The sequence below is a fragment of the Cavia porcellus genome, unplaced genomic scaffold, assembly GCF_034190915.1.
Source record: "Cavia porcellus strain 051 isolate PalLab524CR breed Dunkin Hartley unplaced genomic scaffold, mCavPor4.1 scaffold_20, whole genome shotgun sequence".
NCBI lineage: Eukaryota > Metazoa > Chordata > Mammalia > Rodentia > Caviidae > Cavia > Cavia porcellus.
Genome location: NW_026947503.1, coordinates 27675191 through 27688494, shown reverse-complemented (window position 1 = coordinate 27688494; position 13304 = coordinate 27675191). Strand labels below are relative to the sequence as shown.

Genomic DNA, 13304 nt, shown 5'->3' with positions numbered 1-13304 from the left:
CAAAGTATGATGGGGTGTGGGATTGAGTGGTGTAGACTGGATTTCTCAGGAAGCAGACATAGAGATGAGGTTACCAGGCAGGAGTTTACTGGGACCTGATTTTGGATCCATATGCAAGGAAGAAATGTCAGAAGGCAAGATATGGGGGAGGGAGGTAGTTGAACTGTGATGTAGACCCTGCAGGGGTTCCCACCAAACTGAGAGGGAGTCTGGAGGTGAGAGCACCTTTTAGAGCTTCTCACATCGGATGGACCAGGCAAGTCTTCACACCTCTACATCAGTCAACTAATGCAAGCTCAATGGAGAAGAGGCCTTCAAAAGGAAAAAATATCCAAAGCTGTGGCTGCTGCTAGAATAGTGGAAGTGTGTGAGCGGGAGAGTTAGGTGGAGACTGAAGGTGACTGATAAGTTCAAACACAGCATAGAGTGATGGTTTCCAAAGAAGTTGGATGGTCAGAAGCAATAAACTGATTGTAAGATGGAGGTACATAACGGGAATGTGAATCTGTATTTGGAACGGTTGACATTTACTGAGCACACATAACATGTTGGACAGTTATGGACTTTACACCTGTGTTAACTCATTTAATTCGCACTGTTTAATGACGTAGGTACAACTGTTCCCATAAGTTTACTGATGGGGCAACTGAGGTGGGCCTAGTAGCTAAGATACTACCCAAAAGTCTGAGTCCATGGCCCGTGTTTGGGATCACTGACCTGATGTACTTGCCTGTGGCGTTCATGCATGCTTTTGAGACTTACATGTGGGTGGAGTCCATCAGAACTGGTGAGGGTCAGCAGCAGTTACAAACAATGGTGTGCAGAAATAGACCGTTTGGGAAGTGGTAGGATCTCATGATAAAGATTCAGGATAAAGGTGATGAGAACAGCTGTGGCAAGGAGAAAAGATGGGCTTCTTATTAAACAGGAGATAAAGTTGGTCTTTGTGTCTCCCAAGGACTCCCATGATATTAATCTCTTTCCTTGTGTACCAGGTGCTTTAGTTCACAAGTTTCTTCTTGTAAGGCCAGTTCTATATCCTAGGCTTGAGTGTTTCTAGCACAACCTTCTGAGATTCTAATTATTTACCTATAAAATTGGATGAGCACTACTGATTTGAAATGCCTGTCACTGTGGTCAGTATGCTCAAGGTTGAATGTCTGTTTCCTCTCTTTTGCAGTCCCTCTTCCCTTGACCATTTTTCCACCTGTATGTAAAAACAGCCACAAAATATTTGATGAGTGGCCAAGTTAAGTCTAGGTCTCTGTAACTGTGCGTGATCCTGTAGTCTAGGAAACTGAGCAAATTAATGTATTCACAAGTGTCCTCTTATGACCTTCTGATTTGGAGTAACTTGTAACTTCAACATCAGAGGCAAAGTCAATCCTCGTGTTGACAGATACCAAGTCTGCATGAACCTGCACAACAGGCTCAGCGCTAGACATCCAAGAGGACAATTAGGAAAAAGACCAAACAAGTGCAGGATAAAAGTGTCCTTAAAAGGGGTGAACAGAAAAAAAAAAGGGGGTATGGAAGATTCAGTCTCTCAGTCACCACAGATAACCCATACCATCTTGGAGATATTCACCTGCTGGATGCAGCTGTGGAAGGGTGATCTCAAGACGTCCTTTGGATTTGCAGGCCTACCATGAGCTCTTACTCTCATCTTAAGAAAAATAATTTCCCCTCTTCTGTCAGTTCCATTAATAACAGCTTACCATTATTGAGTATGTACTACGTGTGGAGCATTGCTTGATTTTAATGATAATGATTTAATGATAAACCAGGTACTGTTCCTGGTTCAATTGTCCAGATGAAGAAATTAACTCACAGAGAGGTTGAGTTCCTTACCCACAGCGAGGATTCAAATCAGCACAATTTCCACCACTAATAAGCACAAGCACTATGTTTTATTGTCTCATATTCCAGAAGGATTATTGAAACTTTGCAAAATGAGTGAAGAAAGAATTTTTCATAAATGTTTGGGATTATGTCTGCAGTCCTTGTTTATAACAATGTCGAAGCTGTAATATGTGTGAGAGAGATTTTTCTCATTGAAAGTATAGTCTTGATGCAGCTCAGCCTGTTAGAGGAAGTGACCAAATATATCTTTAGTACTATCTTGAAAATTATAACAGGGATTCATTACAGCCACACATTGCTCGTCTTGGGTTGGCAAGTGTCCAGAACAGTTTTATATATTCTCACGAGGCTAGAAGCTAATGGAGCCAGCCCACCAACCACTCAGGAGAACAAGAAAGCTCCAAGACTAGGTACAACATCAGCGCACACCTGCATGTCATCAGTGAAGTCATTAAATGAGCAGCCTGCCATCATGTCTGCTTATTGTCAACACTGAAGAAGTATTGACAGTGTTGAGACAGGTTGTCACTGGTAGAAGCAGAGGCCGAATCAACAGCCAGTAGAACAAGCACCTCAATGGAACGCAGTCCTCAAGGTGCTGCATGAAAACACCGTGTGTGCAGGGACCTATGGACTGGACTAATTCTCCACCCAACCTGCTTAGCTGCAAGGAGCGTGGGTTACGTATAATCTGGGGAAAGGGTTGCATGATGACAGTGATGAAGAAATGACTATGGCACTGAGTTAAATCTCAGAACGTAAGTGGGTTCTGAATCTATTTTTGAAGGCAATAATTGAATCTTCTCTCCTACACACATATCAAATAGGAACTGCTACAGAGACACATCAAAGCTCTATTGGAAGGAGAGCCCATCTCCTGTCATGGAATATATATTAAGAATTCACAGCAGTTTTGGAGGAGACTAAGCCTTACTCTCCAGAAGATGGTCTTAATTATGTGAATATGTTTTAAGGAACTAATCCTACACAGATCAACATTTTAGAATGAGCATTTTTAGTGACATAAAGGACTTAGTGGATTATGGAGTGGTAAAAAGAAATATGAATTGAGAACTGGTGAGAGTTCAAGTAGTCACGAATAAATAAGGAAATATATAACTCATTTTGACAACTGGGCAAAGAAAGAGAAGACACAGAACACATGTGAACGTGTACTCACATTTGTATGCACAAACATACAAGCACATCCATACTCCATCTGTGCTTTGTACCATACTAGCTAGGGTCCCTGTTGCTTAGAGACATCCAATAATAAATAGGTACCTATGCCATTGTTAGGAGTTAGATTCCACCAGCAGTGTAGGAAAAAGTTTAAAAACAATTACGCTATCAAGATGTAGAAAGAATAAGTCAAAAGCCTGGACCAGCCTTGTCTAAAATGATAGAATCAGAGGTAGGTCATAAATTTCCAATTGGATTAGAGGTGTTAGCCACCATGCAGGATGAGTTGGTGGCACTGGATGTGACAGGAACTCTGCAGGGGTGATGGATGAGCCAGACTGACACCCAAACAGGTGGTAATATTATAAGGAATATTTACGAGAAGCTTGATGAAAGATCCCCAGCAATTAATTCCATGAGAAGGGCTTAATTCAAATTATAAAAGGCTTTGTGGACAGGGGATATTTTTCTCTTTGACCAATAAAAAAAGAGAAGCCGCAGTTGTACTGATAACCTAAATCTTCCTAATAAGTCCATGATAGTATATTCTTCTCATTAAAGTGAACTTTGCTGGGTGATTAGGTAAATATTCTCTGAATTTTACTCAATTGCTGATTGCTCTCACTTATCTATATATCACTGATTCATAAAGCTGTTACTGATCATAATCTTTCAGAAAAGAACAGGGATTAATTATGTTGATATGATCTGGCTGGTGTCTGGGGAAGAGTTAGTCAAAGTGTAAAGCTAAATGGCACCTGAGGCCACAGTAAGTGACATCCTGTGGATCTGTGCCTTCCCCTTCCTCCTCCCTCCCTCACTGCCTGCCTTCTCTCTTCTCTCTTTCCTTTTTCTCATTCCCTTTGGTTTTCTATCTTTTCTCACTTCTCTCTGTTTTGTCCAGTCCTCGTCCTCTCCTCTGCCTTCAGTCTTGACTTCTGGCTGTCTCGTAGGTGTTTATGGGCATCACTCTATATGTCTGCTAGTGCTCTGGGCTAAGGTGAAAGCCATTTGAATGGTTCTAAACCTCGTCATGTAGAAATGCACCTGTCCTTTTTGTGATGGTGATCGCCTGACAGGAGGCAAGGGAAGGACAGAAGCAGCATCCTAGACGGCTGAGCCCTCCGTGATGAAAAGACAGGGAATATGGGCAGAGACCTGCTGGACTTCTAATGTTCTAATAGTAAGTATAATATTTAATATCCACATGCAGGTAACCTGCTAGGGTTGATATATTTTTTTCCTGAAGCAAAGAATTCATTTGTTCTTCAAGCCAGTTTTCTTGCTACAAACAAAAGCAAAACATAAGACACACATCTCTTCTGTAGCAGGCAGGTCAACCATACAGGGCAGAAAACAGACTTGGTAATGCTGACACAGGCCCTAATTTGTGTTGGAAGAAGATGACTCCTCCAATGCCACTGGTAACGATTCTATTTATGTCAACACTGGGAAGTGAGCTGGTAACACACTGTTATACAATACAGTGCAATGAGGAAGATACAGGTGACAATGACAGTGTCTGGCAGAAAAAGAGGTAGAGGCCAGAAAAGGCCTTGGGACATGGCAAAAGAAGGGAAGGTCAGGCCTTGAACAGAATAGTTATGATCATCTAGGAGCTTCTGACCGTTCCCCAGTGGTGAGAAATCAGAACTTGATATTTAAACCCCAATCTGGATTACCCATAGTTTTATACATAATCATACTTAAGGTTATTTGCTACATTTTAGGAATAGCCAGAAAGCTTTTGGGTACTTTGGCTCTACCTTAGAACGATAAAGTCAGATTATCTTGGAGTATGGCCTGGCCTTTTTTGGGTACACATTTACAAGTGAGGCAGGTTTGGGAAGCACTTCTTGAAAGAGGATTTTGTTTTTATTGCACAATATGAATTTAGACCATTGGTATAAAAATTAGACCATTGGTATAAAAACTTCATCGTTTTCATTAAAAAAAAAAAAAAACCCTGAACTAAGAAACCTTGTTCAAAATAAGTTTTATGGAGGATCAGCCCTTTGGGAATGCGCGAGAAAACTAAAATAATCTTTGGCTAAGGAATGTGGGAAGGGCCTCTACTCTGGTTCACCATGCTTATTAGCATAGCACAGGCTCTGAGAAGTCCTGAAATACAGAATTCTGCATAACTGAGTACTCTTCATCCATTTCAAAACACTTTAGTTTTTAGACAAATTTTAGGTGCACAGAAAAACTGAAAGGAAGGTACAGAACATTCCCACGTATCTCCTTACATACACAGTCTCCCTGGTTACCAACATCACCAACCGGAGCAGTGTAATTGTTACAATGGACATATCATTACCACTCCAAGTCCATAACTTGTATTGGTACCCATTTGGTGTTGTATCACCAGGTGTTGTATCATAGGGTGCAGGTACCCACTTTTGTTAGAACTGTCCAGAACAGATTCAACCCTGTAAGATTCTTCTATCCTCTGCCCCAACGCTACCCTTGTTTTTTCATTTGTTTTGTTGAAGCAGAGTCTCATTATGTGTCTCAGGGTGGGCTCATACTCAGGTTTTTTTACAGGCTGCCTTCGACCTTGTGATCTTCCAGCCTCAACCTCCAGAATGCTAGAATAACACAAATGTGCTATTATCCATCCATTGATTAATTCTCCTAAGCTTTATTGTATACCTACTATGTATCAGCTGCAGACTAGGCTTTGAGAACAAAAGGATGGTGAGATAAGAGTAGGTTGACTTAGGCTCTTTTCTCCTTTCCATTCGTGTCCCAATGGATGCATTTAGAACTCAGCATTTTGTCTCACAAGAACCCAGTTTCTACTTTCCATTTTCCAGACATGCTTTGCCCATATCTGTTCATTCCATTTCCTTGCTGGTAATGCCCCCTTCTTCTAGCCAACTGTGTCCCCATCTTTGATGTTCATTTTATTCTAAGCACATTTTGGACTCCCTCTGCCATTTGCATGTTTTGCATATTGAGCACTCTTCAAGGCTAGATGAATGATACTGCAAGTTGCCAATATCTACCTTTAAACTTGTGCACCTGTGCTATGATTTGAATGTCCCCTCTAAAACTCAAGTAGAAATTTAATTGCAGGGAGTTGGTCAGGTCATGAGAGCTCTGTCCTGAGTTAGTGTCAGTATCTTGGGAATGGATGAGTTACCGTAAGAGTGGGTTTGTTTGAAGTATTTGAAGTGTGGCCTCCCTTTGCCTGCTCTGTCTCGGGTGCATCTTGTCCTTATGTCATGTTGTGACACCGCAAAAGCCCTCAGTCAATGCTGGCACCATGCTTTTGGACTTCTGAGCCTCCAGGACTGTGTGCCAAATATACTTCTATTGTTTATAATTTACAGTCTGCGGAATCCTATTATAGTAGCTGAAAATTGACTAAGACAACAACATCTGTGCCAGTGAGCCATGGTGCTTGGCTGTCACGGATACTAAAATCTAATGATTGAAACAAGATATGACTTATTTTCCTCTCACATAAAAATAAATCTTATGCTCAGCAGTCTACAGCTACCATGGTCAACAGAAATCTTGGCTCATTCCAGTTCTGTGCTGTCTGGAAATCCTTCACTCTCATCTGGAGATTGCGGCTACCATAACCACAACAATTATATCGGTGGGTCTATGTACTGTATAATGAGGGAAAGAGAAGAAAAAGGCAGAATGAACCAATCAACTGAGTTAGCTCTCTTTAAAAACCACTCTGAGAGTTTCTAAGTAACAGAATTATTCTTGGACCCAGTCTTTACAGGTCCTGTTCTGGCCCTCCTCTAGCTCTTCATTTGTAATGGAACTAAGTGAAAGTGAGATAAAAGCCAAGTGCCCATCAAAATCCCTTTCAGTGATGCTCTGGGTACCATGGGATTCCAGTGTAACAGGCCTTACACTGACGTGCCAGTCTCTATGGACCTCCTGTGGGCAGAATGTACCTCTTGTGTATACCCACAGGGCTGACACTTGGCCAAGTGAAGAAAATTGAACTGGAGAGGTGTGTGGGCAAGGAGGTGATGCTATTGATGTGAGGACTGGGCTGTCCATATGCATGTGCTGGAGTTCCCTTGCTGCAGAGCTTGGAGTTGAGGATGGAAAAAGAAAGGCTGCAGACCCTCTCTATGCATGCCTGTAATCCCAGTACTCAAGAGGCTGAGATAGAAGGATTGCACCACCGTGGGTAACACTGACAGTTCAAAGCCAGCCTGAACTACATAGTGAGAACTTGTCAGACTGACCCTCTCTATGGTTTCAAACTTGAAAGAGACCAAGTGTCCCTGTCCTTCCTAATGATATGGAGGTATATTGGTCATATAGAAGCTAATTTTTTGGCAATTTAATAATTCAGTTTTTAAAATATTTAGACAGCTAGGATGTAGACCTCCATGTGTAGACTTTTACTCATTCCTCCAAAAGTCAGAGGCAGGTTTTCATGTGCAGTGCTCATTTCTAATTACTACTCCTCAATATTCACATTTGCAAGGGAAGTTAGGAAATGTCATTTGTCTCTGCCTCAGCTGGAAGATGAACATAATGAGTATAGAATACTCGGTAAACGAACAGCCAGTGGACTAAGGCACATATATTTATTAGGGAGACTGGAGGTGAAGGTATCTTTGCCTTATCCCAAAAGAACTGACATTCGTGTCCCTACTATAATTCATTGCAAATACAGAAACAGAGAGATGAAGGATGAAAATGTAGAAAATTTTTAGTATTCAGAAAGTTTTCAAAAGGCCTTACCGTACAGAAAAGGTAAACATTGTACCAACAGGAAAATAGATTCCTTCCTTGGAAGTGTGTGTGTGTGTGTGTGTGTGTGTGTGTGTGTGTGTGTGCGTGGGTGTGTGTAAATGCAGAGCTGTAGCACGGAGATGATGGTCTGTGCCGTGGTTCCTGGAGGGCCAGTCCAAGACACCACAGCAGTCCAAATCCAGAGTTCCCACAGGAATTCCAAAAAAGAGACTCATGCTGGTGGCGGACTGAAGATCAGGGAGGTGTGGTGTAGAGAGGAAACACTGTCTATACTAAAGCCTGATAATTTGATTGAATGCTTACTTATTAAATATCCTCCTTTTCACTAATAGAAGTTGGGTGTGAACAAAGTATTTTTAAATAAAAGTTACAATTGGTCCAAGAAAGAGCATTTAATGTAGTTTTGGAGAGGTAGCATAGGCTAATTTTTTCCTGTATATTGATCCCTTGGGTAATGGATATTAACAAAAGAACTCAAAAAAATAATCTGCAAACATCATAATGTTTGCCATCTGTGAATACAGTGTTAAATTGACTGAGAGAAACACATTTTATTTTTTTTTTAAAAAAGCTTTCAATGTTTGTGAGATATTCTGAATGAGACAATTTCTCCCTGTACGTTTTTTTGTGTGTGTGACAAGTTCTCACTATGTAGTTCAGGCTGGCTTTGAACTGTCAGTGTTACCCCGCGGTAGTGCAATCCTTCTATCTCAGCCTCCTGAGTCCTGGATTACAGGCATGCACCACCATGTCTGGCTTTCCCTGTGTTTCTATGGAGAGGAAAACAGGAATGTAAAATGTCAATAAAGGCACAGTTACTAGATAAGTGGAAAAGCTGAGTGTCTAGAGTAAAGATGTGTTTCTTGCATGAATTACTTCCTAACAATCTGCTGAAGGAGTGATTTTGTATCAGACTGAAACCCCAAACCAGCCTCGTTTTAATTTGCCAAGCACCTGTGAAGGAATACAGCTGCAAGGCCATGGGAAAACAATAGGAACTGTGACAGTTCATTAATATAAACCAGCAACTAGATTTATTTGGAAAAGTCATTGATATAGAATTACCCTGGAGGATGGAATGGCATTCTTAAAGTCGGCCAGCCAGCAGCTAACTAAGATTATAGATGTGTGCACATCATTTGAAACTGAACAGTAATTTGGTAACTATTACGATTTATTGTGTATGTCAAACAGAATAACAAGTGTGTAGAGAGCCGTGATTGCTTTAGGAAAGTTAAGTTTGTGTTGTATTCAATTGTTTGGCTTTTTGTATGCGAGGTTATTTTGTTCAGGGAAATCAAGATAACAGCAATTGCCCCTAAAGTGATTATTCACATGTATATAGCCATAGAAGGAAACTGTGAAAGTACAGGTTCTTGTCTAACAACTTTGAGCCTTTACATAATGCTGATAAAAAGCTAAAGAAGTTGTTTACTGCAATCAAATCATCACAGTCTTGTGTCAGTGTCGACCAGAAATATTTGAGGCATGGTAACTCATAAGCAAGCCAGCTCGCTTAAAGTGAAAGGTATCAACAGCTCCAGAGGCTGAGAAATGGATCTGCTAACCACTCACTTTTATTGCAAACAGTAAAATGTAACCCTAGAAAATGGGAGGAAAGTACAACTCTTTGTTCATATGCTGAAAGCATCTGGCAAAACCTCAGTGTCTGGCACAAGTGCAATAATCCTGTTCATGGAACTTGTTCCTAGCCATAAGACAGGCGACTTTACCAATGATGGGTGAGCAGACTGAAGCGAATGCCGTCAGCTTTCTAATGTTCCTTCTTTAAATGAAAAGGGGAACTCAACAATCCTTCAGCTAATTTTCTTAGCTGGTTTCCTTAATCTTTTTATCACCAGTAGGTACAATCCCTGGTACTGTTGTAATCATTGAAAACCAATTGACCTGAACAACTGATCGTAAAGAGTTAAATTTTATAGCAACCACTGAGGACTTGCTGAGTGCTGTAGTGGTGAGTAGGAGACTTATCTCCAGGACACCATAACGATATACTACCAGCCTGTGGGGCCAAGATCACTTTCAGGCCTCCTGTAAAGGTGGTGGTGGAATGCTGGGGTGGGAAACAGGTGGAGGGGGCTGGGCACCCAGGTGTCTATGAATAACCCATTGCCCAGAGGGAATTGGCTTGTGATCAAAACATGGCCCTAGCCTTTTAACATATAGTCTTCTCTTTTTAAGATGGTAAGTGGTTTTTTTTTTTTTAATGCTGAAAAAATAGAAATCATCTTATATCCCAGAAGAATCTGATTTGAAACAGAAAAGTCTGGGATTTGTGTTGGAGATAGGAGGGGTCAATGAAGAGACTGCTTGAGGGTATGATCTAAGGCATGATTCATGTAAAATCTCAGGAATTGAAAACACATTGAATTATCTGTACTACAAGGTCCTTAATTTTAGCATCACTTTCAGGTGCCTTTCAAGCCCTCTGATTCCAAAAGACTTTCTGTGTGCTCAGAGTTGCACACACATTATGTGATGGCAGAACATTCTCGTTTTGATAAATACTCCAGTGGTACTGGTTAAAAACACAACCTGCCAAAGAAATGGCAGGATTTTGTTTGTTTAGCTAGCTTTCATAGCATAATTGAAAAGCATTCAGAAAATAAGAAGCAATTATAAAATTCCCCAGGTTGCCTTGCAACAGTAGTGCTAAGCCACTTCAAACCACGGCAAACCACATAAGTAATGAGAGATGCGGACCTCCAGCAAGGACGGCAGCCACCACATCATCTCTTGACCTTCAAAGCATTCTGATGTGGTTTCCCTGCTCCCATTAACTGGGTCACTGTGCTTTTGTGTGGGGCAAACCCTGTACCTGCGTTAGGTACAAGACAAGTCCCAGACTGCAAATTCCTGATAACAGTTGTTGTTGAGGAAACAAAACAAAACAAAACAAAACACCATAAAACAAAAATCATAGGTCTAGATCTGGTGACCTAGGAACCATGTTTTACATACGAACATGTTCTACTGAGATTTTGCCTCTAAGTGAATTGGCAACATTTCAAAGTTGGGAGTTTCACATAAAGTTGGGTTTCCAGTGTCTTGTGAACAGTTAGAAGATGCACTGGCTGGGCCAACTATCCTGAGTTACAACTCTCAGTTTAGGAGAGCAGTGCGTTTTGGGAGAGCCATGGGCTTTTGTCAATCTTTTCAGTAACTATTGACATTTACTTCATTCTGAGTACAGCTATTTACATTTGATACTGGGATATAACCAGTGTGATTCATTCCAAACCTCACATCTCCAAAGATGGCACAGTTAGTTATATATAACTTGTACGATTCAGTGTGACAAGCAGAGCATAGATCTTTTGTTTTATATAATATTAAGAATTTTAAGATAGCAACACGGACTACCAAGTGAAGTATGGGCCACTGTAATCGTGAAGTTGTTTTTTCAAGGGAGAAAAAGCAATTATGTTAAATCCATTTTGTTTGCTTGTAGCAAGTTTTGAAAATTAGATTTTATCAAAAAGATAAATTCCTACCTGGGCATGGTGATACATGAAAGGATTTTGCCCCATTTGGGACACTGTAGCTGGTGAAGAGCTGGGAGGCAGAACCAGGGGGCTCTGTCTTCCCCACTCCTAGGAATTTACCTGTGGCGTGAGATGAATACCAATGGGCTACCTGTGCATCCCTAATGCCCCTTAGGCACCACCCCAAACCTAAGCTACATGTATGCCCCCATTCCACGTGTCTGGTGGAGAGATTACCAGACCCCAGAGAGAATGCCAGCCCCCGGAGACAATGCCAGACCCCAGAAGGTCGGGGGATCTCTCCCCGAATTCTTAAAATAAAGGTCATTTATATTTCATACTTCTTATCTTTTCAGCCACGCCAGAATTCTATCATATAGTTCCCTGACTGGGAATCCAATTCTATGAATAAATACCTGTAATCCTAACGACTCAGGAGGCTGAGACAGGAGGATTGCAAGTTGGAGTCCAGGCTGGACAATTTAGTGAGACCTTTTCTTAAAAGTAAAAATAAAAAGGGATGGGGATGTAGCTCTGTGGGATAGCAGTTGCTTAGCATGAGTCAGAGTGAGGTCCTGGCTTCAGTCCCCAGCACTGAGACAGGAAGGCAGGATGTGGCTAAGACTGGCTGGGAAAGAAAAGGTGGCATGTTAATCCCAGGACACATGCGCAGAACAGTTCTCCAGGCCCTGAACATGGACTTCTGGAGAACTGATTGATTTGTAATAGGACGATCTGGTAACCAGTGGGGAAACACAAAAAGAGAAGCTGCCTCTGTTTGCTATCCTGTCTCTTTGGGATAGCTTGCCATACATATGCTGTAAGGTGTGTGTGTTTTTTTTCCTTTTGTACTTTTTGGCTAAAACTCCTTCCACATAACCTGTTTCTTCCTACGTTTAATAAATGTGAAACTTGGGCTGGAGGTTTAGCTTAGCTTAGCTGCTTAGCACGAGCGAGCTTGTGAGTTTGATCCCTGGTTCCAATAAATAAATAAACACACAAACAAATAAATAAATAAATAAATGTGAAACTTTGCCACTGTTTATGCTTGTTTTAATCAATTCTATGTTTGGGATAGAAAGAACCTAGAAATCACCTCTAGAAGGAGACTTGGCACCCCAAAGCCTGGTAATAGTACCACATCAAAAACAGGATAAGTTAAATTTTTAAAAGTTGTAAGGCAAGACACATATGGTAAAAATTTTGGATACAAAACATACAGAATAACAACCTAAAACCTTCCTCTGTTCCTTCTCAGAACTTCACTTGCTTACTTGGAGTATCCCAGTTGCTTTTTCTTCTAATTCTTCTAGAATTTTTAAACATATACTCATTGGACACAAATGAGACATAATATATTTAACACCAGGATTGTTTAAACAGATAATTTTAATCTAACGCACTATGCAATTATCAATACATGGGAACCACCTTATTCTTTTGAACCCCTGAAATCTTTCTCTGTCCTCTCTTCCCACATCACCCTGCCAGAATTACTGTAACTGTCCTTTCTCCACGTCCTCATAGAACATCGGTGGTGGCTCTATCCAGCTGAAAGCATAGCTGATCCTGCCCTGCCACTGGTCCATTGTACAAGGCCAGCATCCTGTCTGTAATCCTCCACCTAAGGACAGCTCCTACATGGTAATGCAATATGGCATTTTTCTAGACCAAAGAGGGCTTTCTGCTTTTAGAGAGTCTGCCTGACTAACATCCTGTGGGCTTTTCCACTTCTCTTTCTCTTGGGAGCTCCCTGTGCCCTGACCTTTGGTGGCTCTGAACAGCCTCTGCTGAGATAAGCATGAGCAAATACAGTAGCAGGTCAGCCCGAATGTCACTGGCTTTCCTAACCCTCCCAGCAAGAGGAGTCATTGTAAGCCCACCTGGGGTTTCCAGCAGTTTATCTGTGTCACCCATATCTCCTCAAAGTATAGGCAAACAAAACCACAGAGCTTTATCAGGAGTTGTAATTCCTTACATCTGCCTTATCACTGGTGATTACCCAGACTACCA

At 41.3% G+C, this 13304-nt stretch overlaps 1 protein-coding gene across 1 annotated transcript in view; it reads right to left on the bottom strand.

Annotated features, from left to right (window-relative positions):
* The window catches only part of LOC100731859 (small ribosomal subunit protein eS25-like), a 33205-nt gene extending 20325 nt beyond the window's left edge, over window positions 1-12880 (bottom strand). Inside the window, exon 1 of the mRNA XM_063232022.1 lies at window positions 12789-12880. Coding sequence (XP_063088092.1) covers window positions 12789-12880 — 92 coding nt within the window. The remainder of the gene's footprint in view (window positions 1-12788) is intronic.
* Window positions 12881-13304: the final 424 nt, after the last annotated feature.